The 10,726-nt window shown below is 51.2% G+C and overlaps 1 protein-coding gene across 1 annotated transcript in view; it reads left to right on the plus strand.

The window, feature by feature from the left end:
- The first annotated feature begins 430 nt into the window (after positions 1-430).
- The window catches only part of slc6a1b (solute carrier family 6 member 1b), a 22,203-nt gene continuing 11,907 nt past the window's right edge, over positions 431-10,726 (plus strand). Inside the window, exons 1-4 of the mRNA XM_042339486.1 lie at positions 431-561; positions 657-760; positions 1,189-1,313; positions 2,337-2,449. Coding sequence (XP_042195420.1) covers positions 460-561; positions 657-760; positions 1,189-1,313; positions 2,337-2,449 — 444 coding nt within the window. The 5' untranslated portion in view covers positions 431-459. The remainder of the gene's footprint in view (positions 562-656; positions 761-1,188; positions 1,314-2,336; positions 2,450-10,726) is intronic.

Raw genomic sequence — 10,726 nt, forward strand, 5'->3', positions numbered from 1 at the left:
ACCTGTTAGCCTCCAATCTGACCCTTGGTGCGGGTGTTAATGGGGTATTGATGGCACTCAGCGAGTTGGTTTGTCAGGAACAACATGACTGCACTACTGATGATCGTCTTATTCTTCACATTCACTGCCGCTGGAAATCTGAACTAAAAACAAGTGTCTGAGAACCCTCAGCAAGTCAGGCAGCAACCGTGAAGGCAGGAAATGGAGGTAACGTTTCAGGTCGATGGATCTTTTGTCACGGAGGCAGCGGTTTGGGCGGTAAACGGGCTTCGCTCCCCGGTGAGTGACCGTGTGTGTGTTTGGCATGGCTGGGTGGTAAAACAGTAAAGGAACATGCCAACAGGGGCCCCCAAACTATACTGTCCCCAGGCCCTGGGATCAATCTGAACCTGGCCTGGTCCCTGACACTGTCTCCCCCCCCCACAGGTGGTGTATTTCTCGGCCACGTACCCCTATGTGATGCTGATGATTCTCTTCTTCCGCGGAGTGACGCTGCCCGGGGCTCACGAAGGCATTTTGTTCTACATCACTCCTGACTTCAGCCGCCTGTCCGACTCCGAGGTACGTCTGTGGCACCCACCGCCCCCCACATTCACGCTCAACACGCCCCCCACTCCACCCCCCACCCCAACTCGCTCTCTCGATCTCTCTCTCAGGTGTGGCTGGACGCAGCGACTCAGATCTTCTTCTCCTATGGTTTGGGGCTCGGCTCGTTGGTGGCTCTCGGGAGTTACAATCCATTCCACAACAACGTTTACAGGTAACTCCCTCCCTCCCTCCCTCCCTCCCTCCCTCCTGCGGCCCCTGACACGGTCACAGCTTTACATCTCCTCGGCTCAGCCTCTCACGAGCATTAACTCAACCCACACACACCCGCTGAGGAGTGCGCTTAACTGGTTGCGATCTACATTCGGGTAGACAGTGGGTGGCAGTCTGTAGTGTGCGCTAGACCCCCCCCCCCCCCCCCCCTCCCCACCAAAAAAAAAAAAAATTGCAAAACCCTTGAAAAGCGATGCCGAGATTCTGGGAAGGGGTTAACCCGAGCCCCAGATTAGACCCCAACAACTTGCGTTTATATGGCGCCCTTTACGCGCGGTACCGTCCCGGAGCGGTTGCCATCTGTGAGGACATCTTACTCTGTGAGCAGATGAAGCAGCGACGCTGATCCTCTTTCCGGCTGTGTTTCAGGGACGCCGTTATCGTGTGCTGCATAAACTCCACCACCAGCATGTTTGCCGGCTTTGTCATCTTCTCCATCGTGGGCTTCATGGCCAACGTGACCCACAGGTCCATCGCTGATGTGGCAGCCTCAGGTGGGGCCACTCCCAGCCCGGGGACCCGCTATCTTTAGGGGGGAGGGGGGAGCTTGGGGGGAAGGGGTGAAAATCGCCATGTGCGATGTACTAATTATGACATAGATGGAAAAAAAAATCCAGATAAATTGGTCCACACTTCCTTTATGAGACATTGCCATCCATGGTTGCCTCCACAGTCACTACAGTTATACAGAGTTCCATGTGAAGCACTCTGAGTGGTTTGATGTTATAGGAGCTGGATCACAGGCGAGGATTATTATTATTAGTAGTATGTGGCCAAGGATAATGATGTGAGCTACAAGGAGAGAGAGCGGGTTGTGACTTTCTGTTCAGTTTCTCTGGCCTCCGTAGATGAAGCAGGTTGACAGATACAGTAATGTAGGGATTAGACTTCTCTTTGACCGAGCCTTCAGCTCCCCTCTCGACTCTCTTCCCCCTCCTCGCTCCCTCCCTTCCCTCCCCTCACCCTGACCATTTCCCCCCTCCTCGCTCCTTCCCTCCCCTCACCCTGACCATTTCCCCCTTGCTCGGGTCATGACCCAACTGTGCAGCGCCTTGGGACGTCCTCCTGACGTGAAAGGCGCTTTATAAATGGAATCTTGTTGTTGTTGTTGTTGTAGACTTGCTCTCAGCCAGGTGTCTGACACACTCGGAAACCCATCTCCACGCTTAAGATTATCCAAACCAAACTGAGATTTACATGTACGGAAATCCCAGAGATAGATTGTTGGAATGAAATGTACACTCTCTCCCTGGAGGGACACATGCTGCTTAACTAATTTTGGAGAGTTGGCAAGAGCTAAGACTTGGGGGGGAGCCCAGAGGATGCGTTGGGGTAACTGCTGGAGTCTAACCAGCTAAAACCAAATAGCTTGACATTGATATCGCTGTCTGGCAAGCTTTTCTGCTGCTTGTCCAGCTTGGACCACCCTCCCCATTAGAGCTTTGGCTTGCAGGGTTCGAGGGAACTGAGTGGGAGGATTCCCTGTACGCAGTGACTGAGCCTAATCTCTCTCTCAGGTCCCGGCTTGGCGTTCCTAGCTTATCCTGAGGCTGTGACACAGCTGCCGGTTTCTCCTCTCTGGGCCATCCTCTTCTTCTCAATGTTGCTGATGCTTGGGATCGACAGCCAGGTACAGAGACCCTCAGCGTGGGGCAGAGACCCTCCTTCCCCCCAACCCCCACACTGCATTCACCTCCAGCTGTAATCCACGGAACGTACATAAAACCCCTTCCCATCATCACCATCAAGCTGTCACACAAACCTGATTGATGGAGACGGGTTTTACATTGGAATTTAACTGTTGTGACCAATGTGGTCGAAACGCATTAAAATGTTAATGCTTTCAACAACCACGACAGCAAAATGGTGGCGGTGTTCAACTTCATTGAAGGATGTGACCGAACTATTTGCACCCGAGCGGAGAGGACTTTGGGCTGTGAGGACAACAACAACAATGTGCATTTATGTAGAGTCCTTCATGCGGGGTAGAGTCCCAGAGTGTTTGATAATAATAATAAGCTGTGCATTCGATACAGCAGCTTATCACATCAGGAAACCATCTCACATTATATTCTGTAAAGTGTAGTGACTGTGAATGTGGCAGCCCAGTTTGCCCACAGCCATTACAGTATATGCTGTGAAGCGATTTGAGGCGTCTCAATGATGTGACAAGGCGTTACATCAAATTAAGTATTATTATTATACGTTCCTGGAGAGGAAGGGGAGGAATCTGGGGAGAGAGGGAGGGAGGGAGGAGCTTGGGTAGGAGGGAGGAGGCAGGAAGGGGGGCTCGGACTCACAGACCAGCAGCACCACCAACGCCTAACCCCACACGCAGCAGCAATGCAACCTGAGCAGCCGTGCAGCAGCCCCAGTGTGTGTGTGTTGCTCTGTGGCTAATGCTCCACTGCAGAGCCGGGTGGGGTGGGCGGGGTGTGAGCTGCCTCAGGAGCACACAGCGGGGGTAACCATGTGGAAATGCTCCACTGGAATCCTGTCACCACTGGTTACCCTCCCCGAGCCGGCAACGTTAGCTGGCATACTGCCGCGAGAATAATCCTTTTCACGTCGTTAGTCGTCTCAAAGTGCTTCACAGGACATACTGTAAAGTGTAGTGACTGTGTATTTTGGGGGCAAAACGTGGCAGCTAACTGCATACAGCAGTGTCCCACAAACAGTCGTGGATTGAGCGACCACATTATTATTATTTTTTTGGACAGAAGCAGAGATACAGACGCAGTAGGCTGAGCTGACAGAGCTGTAGATGTAACCTTTCCCTTGTGCGGCCAATGTAATGTAATTGCCTGCCGGCTATTGCACTCACTCGCTCCCGCACTGAGCTCAGGCAGCAGCACACAGGGCATTGGCAGATGGTAGTAACAGGACTGTGAGGCAACGCACACACGAAACAGCAGCTCACAGTCCAGTTCACTGTCGGAGATACTGTCCTTTGGGCGAGACAACATTGTGTCTGTGCTGGTGCTCACTCCTCCAATGGAGCTCTCTACTCTAACCCCAATCCCTGCTCGCGCTCTCTCCCCATCGTGTCTGTGCTGCTGTCACTCCCCACGCTGAGCAAGAGAGAGAGAGACAGAGACAAGAGAGTGCGGGAGCAAGGGAGTGAGAAAGGGACCAAAAGAATGAGAGAGGGAGACAGAAAGAGAGCGCGAGATGCAGCATGAGAATGAGTGATGGGAACAGAGTGAGAGAGAGAGATGAGAGAGAGCAAGGGAGCGAGAGAGAGTGACAGAAAGAGAGGGAGATGATGCGGAAAAAGAGAGTGAGGTCTTTTTTGCTTCAGCAGAGTTCAAGATGACAGATGTGGGGGAGGGGAAGGGGGGTGGGCTCATGGGGGGAAGGGGGTAGTTGGGGGTGGATGTTGTGGTGGTGGTGGTGGGCGGGTGGGGGTGCGGGCTGGAAATTTAGCCACTGATGGGATGGGGGTTGGGACATGAATCGCATGGCAGAAAATATTTCATATAAATATTGCTGATGTAAAAACTGTGTCCAGGTTTCTATCTTTATCTGAGACCGGAGGGCAGAGAGTGAGCGTGCGAGCGAGGGAGCGAGAGAAAGAAAGAAAGAGAGCACCATGTAACTGGGAGGTTTTTCCTGTCACTGAGTGAGGAGATTGATGTTTCTGTTGTTTCGCCATTAGCTCTGCTCTCATGCACTCAGGGAGCTGCAGGTAGAGATCTTCACATCACAGAGTTCTCAGACAGCATTCTGTTACTGTCACATAATGGGAGTGAGCCCCAGCACAGCCCCGTGGTGGAGAGAGAGCTCCAGTGGGGGAGTGAGCCCCAGCACAGACACGATGGGGAGAGAGAAAGAGCAGGGAATGGGGTTAGAGTAGAGAGCTCCAGTGGGGGAGCAAGCCCCAGCACAGACACGATGGGAGAGAGAGAGAGCAGGAATTGGGTTAGAGTAGAGAGCTCCAGTGGGGGAGCGAGCCCCAGCACAGACACGATGGGGAGAGAGAGCAGGGAATGGGTTAGAGTAGAGAGCTCCAGTGGGGGAGCGAGCCCCAGCACAGACACGATGGGGAGAGACAGAGCAGGGAATGGGTTAGAGTAGAGAGCTCCAGTGGGGGAGTGAGCCCCAGCACAGACACGATGGGGAGAGAGAAAGAGCAGGGAATGGGGTTAGAGTAGAGAGCTCCAGTGGGGGAGCAAGCCCCAGCACAGACACGATGGGAGAGAGAGAGAGCAGGGAATTGGGTTAGAGTAGAGAGCTCCAGTGGGGGAGCGAGCCCCAGCACAGACACAATGGGGAGAGAGAGCAGGGAATGGGGTTAGAGTAGAGAGCTCCAGTGGGGGAGTGAGCCCCAGCACAGACACGATGGGGAGAGAGAGAGCAGGGAATGGGGTTAGAGTAGAGAGCTCCAGTGGGGGAGTGAGCCCCAGCACAGACACGATGAGGAGAGACAGAGCAGGGAATGGGGTTAGAGTAGAGAGCTCCAGTGGGGGAGCGAGCCCCAGCACAGGCACGTCAGTAAACCTTCAGTCCATACCACAGGTTCCACTTCGTCTACTTGAAAATGGATTTCGATATCCGTCTCAGAACAAAAGCTATCAATCAGTCAGGCTGTCAGCACTGGGGTCAGGAAGTCGTGTGTTAATCTCATGTCCAGTCTGGCGCTCTCATGCATTTCTGGGGTGGGGGTGGACATTGTTTGGAGATGCTGTTTAAGATAATAATAATAATTCTTGCATTTGATAAAGCGCCTTATCACGTCTTCGAGACGTCTCAAAACGCTTCACAGAATAGACTGTAAATATACTGTGGATTTAGTGGCCAAAACTCGGAAGCCAATTGCACACAGCAGCGTCCCCACAAACAGTTGTGCATGGAGAGATCAATTTTTTTGAGGGATTATTTTTACCTCCAGAAAGTGATCCGCCAATCGACTAACAACCGGGTTCCTACTGACTGCTGGTAAACAGAGGTGTGTGGAGTAAGGAAACTTGCCTAAGGTTTCGCCCTCTCCCGGAATTGAACTCGGGTCCTCTCGCTTGCGAGGCGAGTGCACTAAACACTAAACTACAGGACTCAGAGATGTTTCGTTGAGACGAGGGAAGGAAATTTCAAGTGCTCTGGTTGCTAAGGCCATCACCAGACAATCAGAGCTCAGTGAGTGCTGAGAGCTACGCTGCCGTTTGTAGTTACTGGAGCAGAAAATGGGACCGAGTGAGTCGCTGGGAGCCACTGACAAGTGCTGAGGGTGAGAGCTGGGGCTTCTCCCAGCAAAGGCTGTGCACAGATACCAACTCCCCTCCCTCCCGAGTGGCAACACAGCCAAATCACAAACCACCATTAATCCAGACAAACTGCACTTAATGGAGTGGAAGCCATCCCAGCCACTGAGTTTATCTAAATGGTAATTTCTGGCCCCATTTCATTTCCTCTGTGCTCCTTCATGTGGAGGCCACACCGATAAAAGCCACTGAGACAAACCTGTTAATGTGTGCAGACTGGTTGATTTCTGACGCCTTGTATCTGCCTGGGCTGCAGGCTGTCTCTCTCTCTCTAGACTCTCTCTCTTCAATTCACTTTACAGTAGATTCTGTGAAGCCCTTTGAGGCATCTCGAAAATGTGATACAATGCTATATCAAATGCAAGGATTATTATTATTATTCTGTCTCTCTGTCTCTCTCTGACTCACTCTCGCTCACTCTAACATACTCTCTCGCTCTTGCTCTCACCCTCATTCTATCACTTGCTCTGTCACACTCATTATATCATTCTCTCGCACTATCTCTCTCTCGCTCTCACTCTCTCCTCTCCTCTCTTGCTCTCTCATTCTATCGTACGCTCTATCATTCTAGCTCTCTCACTCTCTTGCTTTCTCCTCTCTCGCTCTCGCACTATCCTTTCATCTTTTGCTCTCTCATTCTATCACTTGCTCTCACACTCTCACTCTAATACTTTCACCTCTCTCTCGCGCTCTCCCTCTCACTCTCTGAGTGGTGTGAAAGACAGTGGCTGGTGACCGAGGGACTGTGATGAGCCAAAGAGGATTGTGGCATAAACAGCTGGTAAAGCTGCCACTTTGATGTCTGCCAGCTGTGCCAGCTGTTTCCCATTTAGGGAAAGAACAACAGAGCTGTGCTAAGTGTGACACTCCCAGTGCTCCTCCTGGCATTCAGCGTCCTGGACACAGCGCTTGCCCACTGTGAGCTACAGCGGGGTTAATCGAGTTCCACAAAAGTGGCAAAACATTGTCCAACAACAACTGAACCGAGGAATCTATTGGGAATGAAGGGAAAGGCTGGGAATACTGAAGCTGTGTTTAGACGATACTGATACACAGTCAGAGATCTGGCCAGGAATGAGCGGAGAGGCTCAATGACAGAAAAAGTACAGCATGGGGTTAGAGCAGAGAGCTCCAGTGGGGGACCGAGCCCCAACACAGACACGATGGGGAGAGAGAGAGCAGGGAATGGGGTTAGAGCAGAGAGCTCCAGTGGGGGAGCGAGCCCCAGCACAGACACGATGGGGAGAGAGAGAGCAGGGAATGGGGTTAGAGCAGAGAGCTCCAGTGGGGGAGCGAGCCCCAGCACAGACACGATGGGGAGAGAGAGAGCAGGGAATGGGGTTAGAGTAGAGAGCTCCAGTGGGGGAGCGAGCCCCAGCACAGACATGATGGGGAGAGAGAGAGCAGGGGAATGGCTGAATGATCTCCTGTGCTGAGCACAATATAGAGCGTTTCATATGTTTTATACGTTGATATAAATGGATATTGAGATAAATTAATATAAGAGTCCTGAAACCGGGCGCCACTTTGTAACGCAGATTAGTTTTGTGTTGACTTGGGTATTGGGGGGGGGGTGGATGGTCAGATAACTCTGGTTACCGCTAACCAGACATTTTCCGGCACAGCGCAACCTGGGGAATGTGTGTTCTCACTCAGCACAACAAGTGGAAAGCCACAGGCTCCAGCGAGTTATCAGTTTGTTCGTTAACTCGTCAGCCATTTAATCCCCCCAGATAATGAGATATTTATACACAGGCTCCAGTCTGCTCTGCTACATCCACAGCAAAACGGTAAGTAACCCGTGACACAATAACACTCCCAATGGCTCCCAATGAATAAAGCCTGTCCCCACCCACCCCTTCCCCACCCCCCAGACAGTCTGGGTCAGGTATCGAGGGCTCAGGGGTCAGACTGTGGGACACAAGGAGTAAAAGATGTAATCAGTTGGTACACAAACTCAAGCCAAAGTCTGGCTAAGGGTCAGGGACAGGCATGAGCAGGCTAGTCATTCCTACACGTGGCTGTTGGTTGAGACTTGATCACAAGATGGGTTTGGGTGAAGATGTCCCTTTGACCCATCTGACCTCATTCACCCACAGCACGCACAGTGACTACACTATACAGTAAAACCCATAAAGTGCTGAGAGACGTTCTCCCCCATGTGAAAGACACTGGATCAAATGTAATTATTTTCCTTCCAGAATGACCCACCTTAAACACCATCCTGTCCTCATAGGAGAACGAATCATACCAGGAACAGACCTGAGCCGTAAACACAAGCGGGAGACAGATTTCAGGGGGAAGAATAAGGTAAAGCAGGATAAGGAATGGTGGAGAGACAAGATGGTCCCCTTTATGCGTCACCTAGATCAGCGCTGGAATGTCAGTGTGTGTCCTGTGCTGCGAGTCAGTATTGCTCCTATTTACTGCTCTGTGATATTGTTGATCAGTGAAATCATTCCGAGTAACTACTTCCATATTCGAGGAAAATTGAATTTTAATTAACCTTTTCACATTAATCTCCACACTTAATGGAGTCTGAGTGTACGGTAATGAAGCTCTCTCTATCTTTCGACACAGCGCTAACTCCTGAGGGGATCTGTTTATTTGAGGAGCGTTAAACAGTCTCTGTTCAGCTCGCTTCCCCGGATGAATCATTATTTTTCATCATTAAGAGTTTAATCGGTCCTCACGACACTGCGCCCAGGTGACCCGGTGAGGACTGCGCTGGGAGGAGAGATACAACCAACAACAATGCGGGGGGCAAGGGGCAGGGGTGAGGGGCAGGGGCGAGGGGCGAGGGGGGGGCACAGGATCGTCAGAGACACCGGCTTTCAGATGAGATGTTAAATGGAGCTCCCATTATTGCCCTGTTCTGAGGAAGATTAAAGATCTAGCAGTAAGTAGAAACCTAGATGTTAGTCGATTGGCGGATCGCTTTCCCAGGGGTAATAATCTGTCCAAGAAAAAAAAGAAATTTGGTCACTCAAACCATTGCTGTTTGGGGGAGACTGATGTAACCAATTGGCTGCTGCTTTTCAACAGCAACATGGATTTATATAGCGCCCTCCACCCCAGACGGCGTCTCAGAGTGCTTCACAGTAATGGATCCCAGGGCCGTGCCGGGGGAGGAAGGTGACCAAATGCGCGGTCGAAAAGCAAAGTTTTCAGAAGGGACCTGAAAGTAGGAAGAGAGGGAGCGAGGTAAAGGGAGTGAGGAAGGCAGTTCCAGAGCCTCGGGGCATAGTGGCTGAAAGCACTGCCGCCGAGGGTGGAGCGGAGGACTCGGGGACAAGGAGGAGGCCAGACCCAGAGGATCGAAGGCAATGGGTGCTGTTTTGAGGAGAGAGGAGGTCAGAGAGGTAGGCATTTTTCACCCACAAAATATGCGTTCACTCCACTTTACAGCTTTGAGTTACCTGTGAAGCGCTTTGAGATGTCTCAACAGCGTGAAAAGGCGCTGTATGAAATGCAAGGATTATTGTTATTATTGTATTGTTACTGACGACCAGAGATCACACAGCTGCAGAGAACGTGAGCTGGTTACCAAGGTGGCAAATTACAGTCACCGCATTCCACACACAGCATATTTCCTGCAATCAAAGGCTTTCTTTATATAAACTCTGATCATTGTATAGAGTGATTACAGCTGGTTCTTGAGTGACTCCATCTTTCCTGGGATTAACTGCATGAGGAGGGGGAGATAGCATTTGGGAGGTTTATTCCCGAATACAGCCAGGACTACCGGGATCACATCCCAACCAGAAAACACCGCCAATGTACACAGCAGCCAGAGGCAGAATTAAAAACCCATCTTAAGAACATAAGAACATAAGAATTTAGGAGCAGGAGTAGGCCATTCGGCGCCTCGAGCCTGCCCCGCCATTCGATAAGATCATGGCTGATCTTCCTACCTAACTCTAATTACCTGCCCTATCCCCACATCCCCTGATCCCTCTATTTTTTAAAAAAATCTATCAGTCTCAGCCTTGAAAATGTTAAAAATGAAAATTATAATAATCTTAGCCTAGAGTCGGCATGTCAAACATCTCATAGCATTGTACCATCGCAAACCACGTTCCTCCCAAATAATGCAGGTTTTCACACACATATTACCGATAGAGTTCACCTCTCAAACCAGACCCCACTGGAGCTCTCTACTCTAACCCCATTCCCTGCCCTCTCTCTCCCCATCGTGTCTGTGCTGGGGCTCGCTCCCCCACTGGAGCTCTCTACTCTAACCCCATTCCTTGCCCTCTCTTTCCCCTTCGTGTGTGTGCTCGCTCGCTCCCCCAGTGATGCTCTCTACTCCAGTGGATGACTAACTGTTACAGAGAGCCAGTGTGCTCACAAGGGGCTGAACGACCTCTCTCTCTGAGCGAGCTGTAAAATTGTCAGATTGTGCGGTTTCTCTGGTGTTGCTGTGAGCACATCACTGTGTTCCCCTCCGGGAAGTCAGTGTGTACAACACCACAGTGTGCTCAGCAGCTTGCCATTGCACAGTGTGTGTGACCAGCTGTCACCTGTTAGCCTCCAATCTGACCCTTGGTGCGGGTGTTAATGGGGTATTGATGGCACTCAGCGAGTTGGTTTGTCAGGAACAACATGACTGCACTACTGATGATCGTCTTATTCTTCACATTCACTGC

This window comes from Callorhinchus milii, unplaced genomic scaffold (assembly GCF_018977255.1).
Source record: "Callorhinchus milii isolate IMCB2004 unplaced genomic scaffold, IMCB_Cmil_1.0 Scaffold12, whole genome shotgun sequence".
Lineage (NCBI taxonomy): Eukaryota > Metazoa > Chordata > Chondrichthyes > Chimaeriformes > Callorhinchidae > Callorhinchus > Callorhinchus milii.